The 16,264-nt window shown below is 32.4% G+C and overlaps 3 protein-coding genes across 5 annotated transcripts; 2 read left to right on the top strand and 1 right to left on the bottom strand.

Moving 5' to 3' along the window:
- The first annotated feature begins 3,713 nt into the window (after nt 1–3,713).
- On the top strand, nt 3,714–6,091 carry LOC111282397 (polyphenol oxidase I, chloroplastic-like). The gene is made up of 3 exons (XM_022870464.2): nt 3,714–3,809; nt 4,024–4,228; nt 4,393–6,091. Exons 2-3 carry the CDS (start codon nt 4,119–4,121, stop codon nt 5,996–5,998), a joined length of 1,716 nt encoding a protein of 571 aa, XP_022726199.2. The 5' UTR covers nt 3,714–3,809; nt 4,024–4,118; the 3' UTR covers nt 5,999–6,091.
- A 1,628-nt stretch (nt 6,092–7,719) lies between these two features.
- Nucleotides 7,720–9,973, bottom strand: PE11 (pectinesterase 11). Its single transcript, XM_089761207.1, has 5 exons — nt 9,353–9,973; nt 9,099–9,261; nt 8,578–8,766; nt 8,257–8,492; nt 7,720–8,123 (listed from the first exon to the last, which is right to left on the bottom strand). The coding sequence occupies exons 1-5, from the start codon at nt 9,574–9,576 to the stop codon at nt 7,916–7,918; spliced, it is 1,020 nt and encodes a 339-aa protein (XP_089617333.1). The 5' UTR covers nt 9,577–9,973; the 3' UTR covers nt 7,720–7,915.
- Nucleotides 9,974–11,048: 1,075 nt separating this feature from the next.
- On the top strand, nt 11,049–14,730 carry LOC111281858 (universal stress protein PHOS32-like). Of its 3 annotated transcripts, none has more exons than XR_002689167.2 (6): nt 11,049–11,541; nt 11,667–11,746; nt 12,481–12,599; nt 12,736–12,812; nt 13,544–13,757; nt 14,076–14,730. XR_002689167.2 is itself a non-coding variant. In XM_022869600.2 (5 exons), exons 1-5 carry the CDS (start codon nt 11,310–11,312, stop codon nt 12,934–12,936), a joined length of 534 nt encoding a protein of 177 aa, XP_022725335.2. In that variant the 5' UTR covers nt 11,132–11,309; the 3' UTR covers nt 12,937–13,118. The 3 variants fall into 3 exon arrangements, 1 of the variants encoding a protein (XP_022725335.2); XR_016342359.1 differs by having other exon boundaries at nt 11,317–11,560; nt 14,076–14,202; XM_022869600.2 differs by lacking the exons at nt 13,544–13,757; nt 14,076–14,730 and adding an exon at nt 12,911–13,118 and having other exon boundaries at nt 11,132–11,541.
- The last annotated feature ends 1,534 nt before the right edge of the window (nt 14,731–16,264 follow it).

The following is a 16,264-nucleotide window of genomic DNA, read 5'->3' as shown; positions in this document are numbered from 1 at the left end:
TTATTTTTGACACTTTAATAATTATTATGTCTGGTGTCTGGTAGACATAATAATTTGAGATCACATCATCACTTTTTTTTTTTTGAAACTTTTCGATGTTTAATATTTACTTTAAATTTTAATTAATTCAAAATTGAATTGATTCTATCCTAAAAAAAGATATTTTTAAAATTTTTTTTATGCACAAAATTTGAAATTAAAAATTTATTTAAAAAAATCAAATTTCTTATCATTAGATCAAATATATTCTCATTTTTATAGTTTTTTTTTGACAAAAAAATTTTTAAAGACAAATAGGCTGCTCAACTCTTAAATTAAAATAAAATATATTATATTTGATAATTTAATATAAGTAATTGTAAATTATATATTAGAGATGATTATAATTTGAGATCACATTATTATTTTTTTTGAAATTTTTTAGTGTTTGATATTTATCTTAGATTCTAATTAATTCAAAATCGAATTAAATCGAACCTTATAAAAAATAAATTTTTTTATTTTTTTTCATACATAAAATTTAAAATTAAAATTTTATTTAAAAAATTTAAACTTTTTATTATTCAAATCTAATATATTTTTATTTTTATAACTTTTTTTTTGTAAAAAAAATTAAAAATAGATAAATTGTTAAATCTTTAAAGTCAAAATAAAATATAACATATTTTGATAATTTAAAATAAATAATTATAAATTATATATTTGAGATGATTAATAAAAAATCATCCATAAAATTTAAATTTAAAATTTTTTTATCGAATAAGATGAATTTTAATTAATTAAATATATTATATGTTTTGCCATCCTTATAATAAGAAAGCACAAGCGATAAGAAAGCTGACATTATTGGACGGAAGCTTGAAGGACAGAAATTAAGCGGGAGAAATAAACGTGTCTGTACGTGGCAGAAGATATCATTTTTTTTGTGGTGAAAATCAATGTGATACTTTTCAACAACTTTTAATTGAATTTAATGCGTTGGTCGGCAGGCAAAGTCACTCGGTACTGTTTTTTTTTTTTTTTTTTTTTTCTTTATGATATAAAATGTTTCAAGCCCCACCTGTTGCAGCTGGAGTTGCTTGTCCTCTTCCACATAATGGCCAGTTTGTTGTCCTGAAATGTATATACGAGGCAGAAAAAGACGATATGAATACTGATTGGTTTAATTGATAAAAAAATATTTTTTTTATATAAAAATTTTGGTTTCAATTTAATTAATAATTATTTATTAAAATTATATTAAATGTATAATTTTTAATCAATTATTTTGAATTATTAGATATGATATATTTTATTTTAATATAAAAATTAAATAATTTATTTATTATAATTTTTTAAAAAAATAATTAAAAAAAAAGAAGATATTCAAAGGAATTCATGACCAGTAATATATAGAGCTATAAACGAGTCGAGTTGAGTCGAATAGTAAAAAGTTCGAGCTCGAGTTCAACTCACAACTCGGAGCTCGATACTCGACTCGAGCTCAATCGAGTTTTATTTTTTTAACTCGAGTTCGATTCGTGATCGAATTCGAGCTACTTGAACTCGCTCGATTAATATGTAACAATAAGTTCGATTCGTATACTCGACAAGAGTTCAATTATTCATGCTCGAACTCGAACTCGGACTCGAAATATTTTATTAATTAAAATAATAAAAATATATTTAAATATAAAAGCTCGATTAGGCTCGCGAGTTATTTTAGTCAGATATAAGAATACTCGAATTCGGTTCGATCAATAAGTCAAGCTACTCGAGCTCGAACTCGATAATAATCGAATCGAATTTAAATTTTTTTCGAATCGAATCCGAATAACTTGTGAGTACTAATATATTATTTACATCCTTAGTAATATATATGCATAAGGCGTAGAATCAATATATATGTGCTTCAATCTTAATTTTTATACTCTAACTGAGTACTTAACGATCAAGGTATAATAATAAAAAAATAAATGAATAAAACACGTTCACTCTCAAAGAAAATGAGCTCGTTTCTTACTTATTGAATCAAAGTTTAGGCTGAATTTTGATTTGGTTTAGCTTTTGAAATTAAAAGTATAATCGATCGAATTTAAATTAATATAATATTAAATTTAAATTTAAATTTTATTATAAATTTAAAATTTAAATTTGATTTAAATTTGATTAAATTTTATTTTTTTAATTTGAATTCAATTTAATATAAAATTTGAATTATTTAAATTTTTTTAATTAAATTTGATTAACATATAAAAATAAATTTGATTTTTATATTTGATAAAAACTCAATTATTTATGTTTAAATTTAAATTTAAATTTAAATTATTTTATTAATTAAAATATAAAAAATAAATTAAATTTATGAATAATTTAAGTTAGATATAAAAATACTCAAATTTAATTTTATTAATAAATTAAATTATTAAAATTTAAATTTTATGTAATAATAATTAAATTAAATTTAAATTTTATTTAAAATAAATTAGAATAATTTACTAATAATAATGTATCTTGACCATTAGCCGCCAGTGAAGCAGCAGTTAATGCTAGGACCCTTAACTCGTGCTTAGACGTGATGCATTTATTTTCTTTTTTGAGTAGTCAAAGTTTGATAGAATATGCTAAAAGAATCTTATGGTATCTTTTAATAAATTTAAAAAAGACAAAACTTATGTTGGGTTTGCACATTTTTTATTTTTTTTTTATTAAAGTGGTTAATTAATATTTGCATTTGTCCTTTCTCTTATAATAGCACACATTCATGACAATGTAGTCAAACTTTTTGTAACTTTTACTAATATAATCAGTAAGAATTCACTAAGCAAGTGGTTGTTGAAGCAAGTACCTAGGAATCTTTAATTAATTAATTAATTATTTTTTAAATAAAGAAATCTTAATTTTTGTTTTGTGTGTTGAGTAACGAAACAATAATTATATTTAGGATGTTAATTTTATTTATATTTAATGAAAATTTTAAAATTTCATTTGAATGAAAATAAAAATGAGCATTGTATTGAAGATATAGAGATGAAAAAAAGTATGGTTTTAAATTTTTATTAGATATAAAAATAAAAATGGTAATATAATGCTCATCTTGTATTTGTATTTTTATATATTTAACAAATAATTTTTTTATTAAATAATATAAATTATTATTTTAAATTAATTAGAAATTATATTTTTATTAAAAATAAATTAATATATATAAATTACTTAAATATATAAAATAAAAATAAAAAACCTAAAAGAACTATTTTTTATTTTGAATTTTTTTAAAAAATTATGAGTAAAAAAATTATCTATCTATTAAATATTTGAAAAAATAAAAATAAATTTAAATTTAAAATATTCATTAAATATAAATATGAAATTAATATAATACAAAAATCTGAAATAAAAAATACTCTTCCTTATCGTACGTTACCAATTTACATCTTAATTGCGTTAAAGTTAGACGTGTTCCTAGCTGCTCGCTTTCATCTCCTTTCTCCGTGCAGTTTCCGTTGTCAATATTCACTGCAAATTTTATCATGGGCACATGCACTCGGGACAAGCACGGTTAATTTTTGCTGACAGGAGAAGAGGAGGAAAAAGGAGAAGAAAATGGCGAATATAGTAATAGTTCTTTTTTTTAACAACATGTGATAAGTGAAATCTGAACTGAATCAGAAGTCCGTAGACTTGAAAGTAATTTATTAATTATTTAAGGGGAAGTTTTCCTTGATTCTTGTGAATAAAGAGGACGGACAGTGAAAGAGCATCAAAAGGCAAAACTTCTTGTCTCAATCATTCCACTCCGAGCAATCGTTGCTCGATTTTTATTCGAGGTAGTTGCCATTAATTTGCACATTCATTTACTTACAATCTTGCTTCTTGTGTTTACATCCTTTCAAAAGCAAGGACTCTGATGGTGCAACTGATCAATCAGAGAAGGTTTATGTTATAAAGCAAAAAAGGGATTGGGTGTATATATTACATATGCTTGATTCAGTTGACGGTTCTCTTCTTGGATCAGTTCGTCATCAGTTTCATTGTTTTCAGGGGAAAGCGTCGGGAGCAGAGTCTGCCGGAATCTTGGATCATTTTGAGGCTTTCGATTAACCAAGCCTTTTAGCAGGGGTCCTGAATTTCCGGCCATGGAGCAAAAGAAATGGATCCTTACAGTTGTGTTAGCCTTCGTCGTGGCAATGTTGCCTTTGACTTTTCGAATCCTGGAATCGCATCAACTTCAGCTTTTATATATGGGGTACTTAATTTATGCAAGTTGTTTTTTTTTTTTTCTTTGTTGCTTAATACATAGAAAGCCAATATTACAGTTGCTATATCAACATACTATGACATTTGAATCCAATATATCTTTCATTTTCTCTTTTTCTTTTTAGATGCTGTTGACCTGTTATCATTATCCAGGGAACTAACAAACATGATACTTGGCAAGCTGGGAGGCTGGGGTTCCAGTAGACATGACCTTAGCATAGACAAGGCAGCAAAGAGTAAAGCTATCGGGCCAAACTTAACAGCGTGCCATCCATCTTATGGTCGTCCAGATCTTCTTGTTTACTGTTGCCCTCCTGGATTTGAATCTCCATTGCCCTTTGTCGATTTCCAGTTTCCTAATCCTCAATCGCATGTACGCGTGCGCAGGCCAGCCCACCTTCTGGACCAGAACGACATCTCCAAATATAATAAGGCCTTGTCGATCATGAAGTCCCTGCCATACGACGACCCTCGAAGTTTTGCACGTCAAGCCAACTTGCACTGTCTCTTTTGCACTGGAGCCTACGAGCAACAAAACTCCGATACTCCTCTCAGTATTCACCGGACGTGGTTATTCTTTCCTTGGCACCGTATTATGATTTACTTCCATGAACGCATCCTTGGTAGTCTGATCGGAGACGACACCTTTGCTTTGCCCGTGTGGACTTGGGACATCCCTGAAGGAATGATGATTCCGAATTTTTATGTCAACATGAATTTATCTTTCTTTCATCCAGAGCGTGACTTTTCACATTTTCCACCTCAGATGGCAGATTTAGACTATGCCACTGAAAGACATATAAGTCGCGAACAGCAAATAGATACAAACCTGGCATTTATGTATACCCAAATGGTATCTGGTGCAAGGAAGACAGAATTGTTCATGGGATGCGCATATAAAGCCAACGAGGGGTATTGTAATGCACCTGGCACTGTAGAGCGTGCTCCTCACAACACTTTACACACATGGATTGGCAGCAATTTAAATCCTGGAAGGGAAGATATGGGTAAGTTTTACTCAGCAGCAAAAGACCCCATTTTTTATGCACATCATTCTAATATCGATCGTCTTTGGGACGTTTGGAGGGAGATTCAGGAATATCAATTGGATATCAAAGATCCAGACTGGCTTGACTCTTTCTTTTTCTTCTATGATGAGAACTTGAAGCTGATAAGGGTTAAGGTTCGCGATGTTCTTGATATCACCAAACTTGGTTATTCTTACGAGGAGGTCGACCGTCCTTGGTTGAATAAACGTCCCTCGCCTTCAGTTCCTCCAAAACTAGCTCGTCAGATACTAAAATCCAAAGAGAATGAGAACCAATTTCAATTTTCAAGCAACCGTGTTTCGTCCTCTGATTTCAGGCCCCATGGTCGAGCTCTAGACATTGGCTTGACAGTAAAGGTTAACAGATCTAAAGATCATTTGATCAAAAAGGAGAAAGAAGAGGAAGAGACCATAGTTGTGCATGGAATTGAAGTGAAAGGAGACGCATATGTTAAGTTTGATGTGTATGTAAATTTGATTGATCAGACAACAATCAGTCCAAAGTTCAGGGAATTTGCAGGGACCTTTGCTCACATCCCTGGGGGTGGCGAGATGATGAAGAGAAAGATCAATCTGAAACTGGGAGTGTCAGAACTATTGGAAGATTTGGAAGCAGATCAAGATGAAAGCATCTGGATAACATTGTTACCAAGGACAGTAAGATGTGGTAATGTAACAATTGAAGCCATACAAATTGAGTACATCAAATAAATCATTTCTTGGTTAGGAAATAAAAAGAAAACTTTTTGAAGTCTCCTTTATTTTGGAGATCTCATTGTTATGATGCAAGATATTTTCTTTTCTTCTTTTTTTTTATTTTGTTTTTTATTATGGAGTTCAAATGAATCGTCGGTGATGATAATGGAAACTATCAGTCATTGGTCTATGCAAATTCCTTAACGTCGTCAAATAGTATATGTGTATTGATTTCTTGTGTTAATGTAACTATTGTAATCAAATGGTTACGATTTGATTTGATCATACTTAAACTCTAAAGACCCATAGTTGAATCTGCAAATTTGAGGCCGAAAGGCAAAAATTGATCGCTGTGGTCCTTTCTTTTGATCATTATCCAGCAGCAGCCCTTGCTTTGGCTTGTCTTTTTCTGTGAAATGACCTTTATAACTTCTTCCCACCGAATGATATGATTGCTGTCTTTATTTTTTGTAATCAGGTTTGGATTTATCTGATTTTTTTTTTTAAGTCAAGGTAGGCAAAGATTGTTTTCCAGCAAACAGGCCAACTGTCACGAGTTAAACTTTCTTTCAAGTGATAAATTACGTGGTATTTAAATAAATATTTTCATTCAAATCAATTAATTATAATTCGATATCTAAATAAATAATTATAAGTCACAATTAATTTTAAGTATATATAAAAAAATATATTTATATCAAAAAAATAAAAAATATATCGAGATAACATTCAAGATTTTTGAATAAAAAATATATTTTATTATTATAAAAAATAACACATCAAAATTTTACACCATCATCGAGATCAAAAAGATAACTTTTGATGAGTGATCTACGTCCGTATTCTGAGACAATCTAATAATATGTTGATTGCTTATTCTCTTAAAGATCATAAAAAATTTTAAAACTATATTATCATTAATCATTACAATATTAAAAATAAAAATATTTTTTTTAACACGAGATTTACTCTCCTCTTGACATCTCTATACAATCATGACTTTATACGTGAATGACTCGTAACAACTTAAACTTCAATCAGAATCCTATATAAGATTGGCTTATGACACTGACCGTGTGCCAATTTTTTTTGTCGATATCAATAAATATTCTTAGGTACTTTTTCCGACATTTTTTATTGGTGTCAAATTTTTCTAGTGATAGCTTGAAATTTTTGAGTAAAATAATCAATAGTAACTTCTTTTATTGGAGATAAATTAATTTAATAATATCCAAAACACAAATTTACATGCACATCAAGCCCAAAATTTTCAAGATTTCAAAACCAAAAAAATTGTTTTCTTATTAGTACTATTTAACACAAAAAATTGCAAAATAGTACTATTATAAGTTGAAGGTGCATACATGAAAAATTCATTTGAATTGATTCTATATGCTGAGACAATTCATCGTGAAGTCAGTTTACTTTGTTGAGTTAGCTTCTACTTGTGAGAATTGTCAGACACATAAACAGAGCAGCCCAATATCTAGCTCATAATTTGGCTAAGATTGAGGGTAAGGTGGGAAGTATCCAATGACTGCTCAACAAATGTCATCAGTGTTATCTAGCTCCTAAAAGGTTAAGCAACGCCATCGGCTTGTTGAAGGGGAAGGGAGAGCAGAGGTTGAACATGAACGCTTGCGAGCAAAATATGATATATAGGGGCTTGAAGGGAAAACAGTAAAACCATATGTTATTGATGAAAATATAGTTTTGAGAATAAACATGACAGCTACTTAAAACCAAACATGGTCACCCTGAGCTGGTGAGCTTTACCATTAAGAAAAAGTGTTAAGAAATTCCAGCTGCTGTGGCTTGTTCAAAATGTTTTTTAAGTGCATGACAACAGCCATATCGAATATAAGACTTGTCTTTTGTAGACTGCTTATACATCAATCAATGCGTTCGGTAAAATTTAATACAATAATGAATTTAATTATTTTCATCAACCACAGTGGAAATGGTACTTGGGCGCCTTTTGAAATTGGTTGGTGCAGGTCTAAGCCACCCTCTCCCTCCAATTATGTCCTTGGTCAGAAATGGTGCAGCTTCATCATGTGATAGGCGGTGCGACCACTGAACCCTCTTCGATGTATCAGCCCCGGGACCATTGCACTTGTATTCCCCATAATACACAGTACTGTCATGTAAATTAGAAATCATAAAATTCCCAGTAAACATGGTAGTGACATTACGAGGTATTGCCATATTGGTTTTCAATTCATAGAATGAAGTTTGAGTCTGATTTTAGTTTTTCAAATTAGATAATATACCAATGCTTGCTTTGGTCTTGCCAGTCATCCCATCCTTGTGGGACTATCACACTGGACATGTAGGTCAGGGCAAAGACTACACGAGAATAAGCACCCCACGGCCTTCCAAGGAAAGCAGCGCCAATGCCAGTGATCTTGCAACACAAGAAAGTGAAGCCAGTATTCTCTGACGGTGAAATCCTGCGTTGAGCAGTGATAGACCCGTTTCCTGTTGAAAGGGAATGCAAATGGCACCTCTACAAGGAGATTAAAGTTGAATCAGTTTGCTAGTCAACTATGAAAATTTGTACTCCTGAAATCCTGCCTTAAATTTGTACTCACTTCATAAAGGGAGGCAGCATTTCCACACACAAAATCTGTGGCTCCTTCATTGTAGCAATTGCTGAAATAATGCTTTCCAGCATCATCTAGGAGAGTATCTTGATAGGAGAGAATCCTGCATCCATAGAATGCAGCTCTGTCTCCTGATACCCTCATTGCAACAGCCTTGCCAGACGTTCCATATGTGTTCTAAAGCCACAAATTCAATTCATTAGAATTTGGAGATAAATCAAAGAACTTAGGGTAATCTCATTTTCAAACTCTATTCATATCCAAATAGCACTTATCCATGTATCAATAAAAATGGTTATGCCAAAATGGTTTCAGTTTAAAACCAACAAAATACACAAGCAGTGGATTGTAAGGGAAGAAAGTGGAAATTTAATAATTGTTTGGAGGCAACTATATGCTGTAGTTGAAAAGGAAATTTAGAGATGGATGAGTGAAGTTTTAGAATATCCTTTCACTACCATCAGCTCTAGGAATCGATTATACATATAATATCAGCCAAAATTAGGTACCTGAATTGTGAGATTGCGTCCAACAAAGTCAGAAGCCAATACAGTGAGCGTTGCAGAATCAAATATCTCCCCGCTGTCACTCCATGTTATTATGGTATCAGAGGCCTGAGTGCCACTTAATGTTATAAATGGCTTATCAACAGGCACAACAATCTTTTCTCGGCTTAATGATAATTCAAACGAAACAGGAGTAAAAAAATGTTTAAAAAAAAACATATTCGCCTTTAATCGTGGCCAAGCCCAAATATTACCTCTATGTCCCTGGCTTAACCCAAATGAAATAAAGTGCAGAGTTATTAGATGGAACAGCGTCAACAGCATCTTGTATCTTCCTAAAATCCCCTTTGCCAGCCTGATCGACCCTTAAAAGAATGGCGGTGGACATATCTATGGCTGCTGCATTAACAGTAAGAGAACGAAAAAGAATTCCAATTACTGAAATGATAACAATGTTAATAGCATGGCTATAAATATTCATTTCTGCGCCATGTGCGCATATGATGAGACTTCCTTCGTCTCGATGGGTGTGCTGGCCGGGAAAATTAGATTAAAACTCATCAAACTATGATTTTAGTGAAGCAACAATGAAGCAAAGTTACACAATGTTGACAGCTTAATTACGTACATAGAACAGGAAGGTAGAGGGGGCCTTATTATATGGTCTTCCCAAAACCCAAAGGAAGTGAATGTCAAACATATAAGTAATCAACAGTATGGATCGCTTTCTTATGGTTGAAGTTCAAAGATGGTGATATTGAGTCAAGCAAGCCTTTGCATGCCGATTACATAGACTGTCAAACAAATGTAGATTTATAGCAGTCTATCAATAATTCACACCATTGTAGACCGAATTTTAGTTGATGAAAAAAAATCAATATGCAGGTATCTTATACTCATGATGACTATTGGATTTAGAATTCAAAATATGTATTAGAATATAGCAAATTCCATGACGTAGGAGCTTAAACATTCATTAGATAACCATTCAACTGAAAATTTGAAATGTTGGATGAAATTTGACATATTTGGCAATTTGAATGTTAGTTGATTACTTCAATCCTGACAGGTTTGGTATTCTTGAACCTGAAGGATCGAGCTAGAAGTAACGTACTAGTAATATTTAGGTAAAGCCTCTTGCCCTAAAACTCTGAAAAAAGTCTAATATGACAATTATATCTTAATTGGTGGTATTAACAAATTTACAAGTAGGTATACTGGCTTTGTTCCTTAAATCTTGTACTTAAACTCGCAAGTAACAATGGTTACACCAAATACTTAGACCCCAAAGTGTAGGTGTTTTTGTTCGAAAAATCAAATTCAAATCTCCTTTCTATTAATTAAAAAATAATAAAAGTTAATATCATAAATAATTTGTAAATTATAATAAAATATTTAATATGATATTTAAATTTTAAAAATCTATAATATGATATCTAAATTATATATCTATTAACTAATATGATATTTGAAAAGTTATTTATTTATCATGTGTTATCATTTAAAGTTAATCACGTTAAAAGTGAATACTATTTTAATTAACAAATTTATAATTCATATATTACATTAAAAATTTTTAAAATTTAAATATCACATTATCTATCTTATTATAGTTTAGGGATTATTCATGAAATTAACTTAAAAAATAATAAAAGCAATAGTGTTGAAAAAAATCATTTTTTGGGATGAAGGAAATAATTATTTATTCATGAAATGAGTTTTTTTTACATAAATCAATTACAAATATCAAAACAAAAATGAATAGAGGAGGTACTAACTATTGAAAAAAAATTTGTTATTGTTCCATTTAATGGAACCCAATCTACTTTTGTAGATTTTGGGCTTACCTGATTTTGCTAATTGTGGGCTACAATATGATCTGAATCCAGCCTGGTCCGGTGTTCAAGGTTCCAGCTCTAAAATAATTGCGAGGCAATGTGGAATGACTCGTGTGAGTTGAATTCTACGAATCTGCGATCTTTGGACACGACACAATGTTCAAAGTTCAATCAAAGACGAACTTTGTGTCTGGCGGCGACACCGAAAGCAGACTAATCAAAGTTGGTCTCCTATTTCAACCCACGTTCCAAATATTAAAACCAAAACGAAACTTCAAAACAGGAAGGAAAAAAAATATCCAAGGAAACCAGAATTCAGAAACGAAAACAACTTTTTTTGTTTCTTTAAGGAATCGTTTTGGAATCAATCAACTAAATGGAGACGGTATTGGAAGATGAAGAGTACAATTACAGAGAAGTAAGTTTACCTAAATTGATCCCAATAGTTCCAGAGCCGGGATTAGAGAGGGAAACAGGGGAGAGAAGGAGAGGCAGGGATATAGTTATAGCCGTTGATCATGGTCCCAACAGCAAACACGCCTTTGATTGGGCAGTTATTCACCTCGTCAGGCTTGCTGATACCATCCATCTTGTCCATGCTGTTTCCAGTACGCAAAATACCACATGGTTATTTCTTTGAAAGTTATCAACTACTCTTAGGTTGTTTTGTTAATTATTTCTCAAATCCCTTTCTGGGGTTCCTTTTTTTTTTTTTTTTTTTTTGTTTAAACAGGCGTCAGAAACGAGATTGTTTATGAAATCAGTCAAGGGCTTATGGAGAAGTTAGCTGTGGAGGCTTTTGAAGTTGCCATGGTTAGTTTTCTAATTGCTTAAAGATGTGAAATCAATGAAAGTGTGTGCCTATCGTATGAATATTTAAACATAGGCTGTCCCTGATGCATTCGTCTCCGTGTCTAATATTTCCATAGACGAGTATATTGATTGTGATCTGCAGATTACTTCTTTTATTGAGAAAGAGAATGGGTAACAATTTTTATGAAGACGAATGTAATCTCTACCTATGTATGATGCAAAATATAGGTTGGTTAGTTCCAATTCTGGAACTTTAGTATGGCATTTATAGGGAAGTTCACTTTAAATATGCATCAATAAAAACCACCTACTGAAATCTTGAACTTTGAATTGATTTTCTATTTGCACCTTAAACTTGTTCTCTGTTCTTTCTTAATCAACGTCGATCCATTGTAAATATGCAAATTTTATTTCGAATATTCTGTCAAATATATGATATAGTCCAGTGTTTTAGTTTTTTACTAAAAGTGTATATGTTGATAGAAATCTAACAGAAACTTTGAATTTTTAATGGAACATGCTATTTAAAGTGCAATTTAACAAATAGTTTTATCATCAATACGTTCTAACTTAGTTACAAGTTTATGCTGCAAATTGATGATTGATTCAAACCTCAGGGTAGCATTTTGCAATCAACCCTTTTTTTTGCATGTCCACTTTAACTCAAATGTAGCGTAGAGGGTCTACAATTATTCAGTTTTTGGGTTTCAAAATCATAGTTGTTCTGGAATTAGGTGAGGACTACAGCTCGAATCATTGAGGGGGATGCAGGTAAAGTAATTTGCAAGGAAGCAGAAAGGTTGAAGCCAGCAGCAGTGGTTATGGGAACTCGTGGTAGAAGCTTAATACAAAGGTTTGCTTTCCCCTAAACTACATGCTACATCTTTCTGTTTGGATGCTTGTGCTTGTGTTACTTTGCCATTCTACAAAGTGAGTAAATTACCCCCTTGTTTCCTTGCTCTTCTCTCATCATTTTTGTACTTTTGTAGTGTTCTTCAAGGAAGTGTGAGCGAGTATTGCTTCCACAACTGCAAATCTGCTCCTGTCATAATTGTACCTGGGAAAGGTATCATTTCTCTAATCTACAGAATTCTTCCCTTTCTTTTCTTTTACTTTATCCATTGGAAATTTGGAATGATTCACTCATTTTTTTTAACTTGGCAGAAGCAGGAGATGAATCACTGATATAGAGGCATGAGTTAACCTGAGAAACTAATAGTCAGGAGATTGTTTATTTGATTGTAATGATAGCTTTGTTGTTTGTTTGTATGTATGGCGGTGTTACAGAGAAACCTAGAACATTGTCTTATCTGGTTTTACCATACAATTTTTTGTGTGTAATTAATTGTTTCGATTATGATTTGCTTGATTAGCCGAAATCCCAATTTATGTTGTGGCAATATTTTCTTTTTATGATTAGTGGATTTTGGTCATCCAACATGAAAGCAGCAAAAAGGTTTAGCAGAACTGAAATGTACAAGCAAAGATGAAATTTCGAACAGCAAATCACTTCATAATCCACATTACAAACATGATATTTTTTCCGTGGGTTGCCAATTTTTCAATGCAACTGAGTTGCATTCATAACAAATCAATGGCTACAAGTGCTGCTTTGCTGCAACATATCGTATCTAAAATTCATCCAGGTTATTAGTCTAGCTGCTTTCTGGAAGCCAGAAGTCAGTTCCATCATCCATGGATGTGTTGAGCATTCATTCATATCTAGGGTGGCAGTTCCATTGATGTTGTGTTGGTATTGATCTGATTTACCAAACTAATTTTCCTTATTTCTGGCAGATTACCTGTTTTTCATTTACAACAAATTCATTTCTGCAATGGAAATCTTAATTATGGTTGCTTGTAATTATTATCGTACTGAAATCTTCGGCCGTCTAATGGGTCTAATAGATCCACTCCACAAGTGAAATGCCCTTGAACGAATGACTTTCCTGTGCCTCTGCCAACCCATTTGTTCCCAGCTGCAAACCGGCCCACTACCTGGGTAATTCAGGTAATGTGTCTTAAAAAGCAGCCCTCTTAGCGGCTTTAGGCAGCTTCAGTCTGATAACAGAAACATCACTTTCAAAAAGGCTTCAATTATACATGAAATTTGTCTCGACTGGAGCTTTGGTTATTTCATATAGGTCCCAGATTTCGAGCAACTTATTGTGAACAAAATTTATGGTTTAATGTGTCTTGGTCCTGCCATTAAAATATCAGCATAAAAGATGAATATTTTAACATGAAATAGTCTAGTTCGATAGTTCTTGTTTATACCAATTACGATATTATATGCAAGTATGTAATCCTGTCTATGGAATTCTGGCAGGAAGCAGTGGAATGGTGCTGGCTGTTTCTCAGGATTCTTGTTCAAGGTAAAGACAAGCACTGGACTTTCACTTGCTCCAAACAAATCCAACAGAATCTTTGTGGGATTTTTCCCTTTTTATTCCTTGGAATTGCTGCATGAGAAAGGTTAGAAAGGAGGGAAAAAATACACACAAAAGAAATGGGCCCAAGAAAGGGAAAAGCAATCTCATCTTTCACAATCAACACAAAACAAAGAGAATCAAAGAGATCTTGCCTATGGATGAGGCCAGGTCCACCCCTTTCACTTTTACTTATGGCTTGAAAATGAAGGTAAGCTGAGGCTTGTGACTCCAAGAATAAGTAGATGCAATGAAGGTGCAGGCATCCTTCAATGGTCCTTGCCAGAGCCGCAACCTACACTGAAAAGCTTCCTTCTTATTCATTACAACACCAGTAGTTTTTCGAGTGTCTTTTAAAACTATCCTTCGATAGAACATCCCCCAGTCCTTCAGCTTTTGCTTGTAGGAATTCAGGTCCATTATTGACAATTATGATAAAGATGGTTGCTCAAGTGGTGTAGAGAGTTTTTTTTTTATTTTTTTAATTATCTGGGTTCATATCTGTTAAGAGACGGTAAATATAATTTCTCGTGAATTTATTTGGTTTGACGTAAATAGACTTGTTTAATCTGATTTTAAAAGTAAATGTAATAGACAAAATCCAAGAGGCTGTTGCCGCTAAATAAAAAAAAAAAGAATTGTGATAATCTGGATAAACGTAAATCCAATCAAGTTACATCCTAAAAGGAAAATTGAAACTATTTTTTGGCCTTCTGCTGAACAAAGAAATGGATAGGAGGTTCAACCCCGGGTGACCATAAGAGTGTCCTGATTCCCTTGCCTGCTAGTGCTAGAGAACCTAAAACCAAGCAGCGCCCAAGGGTTTAGATTTGTCTCCAAGTTGACAAGTTCCATCTTCCATTGATCACCCACACAAGCAGTTAATGTACCTCTACATTTGTACCACATTCTTCTCCAGATTTATCCATGTTGATATCAGGTGCATCAACCTTCAGTTATTATCTATTTTGTAGTTATGTATGGTTTTAGTAAAGCCGTTGTGGCTTTGTTAATGAGATACATCATCAATATTCATAAATGCCAAATCATATATCGTCCTTTTACTGGATTCTTACTGATCTGACAAAGTAATGTTTGTGTGACTAACATGAGTTCTGAGTTTTCTCCACCAATGAGCTAAAACAACAGGTAGACTGACTACAGAAGCCCCTGTTTTCTTCTCCAGTTCGTATTTTCCTGGTGAATCTTAATGTGTTGAAGTAAAAATCTTGTGAAATCTGGGAACATTTGGATTATTCTCTCCCTGGATTACCATTAAATAAGCAAAGTGCCTGCGTCCAAGCTTTATATACAGTTTTGAAGTTGACAAATTGGGTAACTCCTCTTAGGATGAATCATAAAAGAATAATCTATATGGAAATGATTCAAGTCTGATTCAATTTCCCTAGAAAAAAAAGTAATATTGGATATGACTTGGGAGTCATAGAAACCAGTCAAGGGAGATGAATAACAAAGGGATGGTTCCCTTTCTGTGACATCCCTGTGCCTGTGCGCATACAATTTTCGCTCCTTATTCTTCATTATATGCAGTTATGCACTAATTATCAATGTCTCGATCAACATATATTATTCTAACTAAAAGGGAGCCAAGATGGTCCACTAATAGGATTCCTGTCCTCTGTCCTTGCTGGACTGCTCCAAGTTGTCACTTAGGTTTATCAAATAGAGGAACAACTTGTGCCACTGAATTATAGTCTATGCATTCCCTCACCATTACAAAATGTTGTGGTGCTTCTTGCATTCTCTAGTCTAGTTTAATGCAGAACTAGATTCACTTTCTATCGTAGAAATGAAACAGTAGTGCAAATAACTATGTCATTGTTAAAGCAGGTCAATTGAACTAGACTGATCTTTCCTTGCATTTATCCATATCAACCACCTTTAACCCACCTGTTCTTGACCCCCAAATTTTTGTTCTCCGCCTCCATCCCATGACCTTTATTTTTACCTTAAATGTAATTGGAATCCATTGTGCTGTGATTATGAACATACAATATGAACAATAGAGAGTTTGAAGTTAATTAGTAATGATCTTATTCATACTATTTTCAAGCATACACGCAAATAA

The sequence above is a fragment of the Durio zibethinus genome, chromosome 5 (genome assembly GCF_047325235.1).
Source record: "Durio zibethinus cultivar Kanyao isolate XHJ-2024 chromosome 5, ASM4732523v1, whole genome shotgun sequence".
Lineage (NCBI taxonomy): Eukaryota > Viridiplantae > Streptophyta > Magnoliopsida > Malvales > Malvaceae > Durio > Durio zibethinus.
The sequence above is the reverse complement of the archived record's forward strand: the minus strand, read 5'-3'. Positions and strand labels throughout refer to the sequence as shown.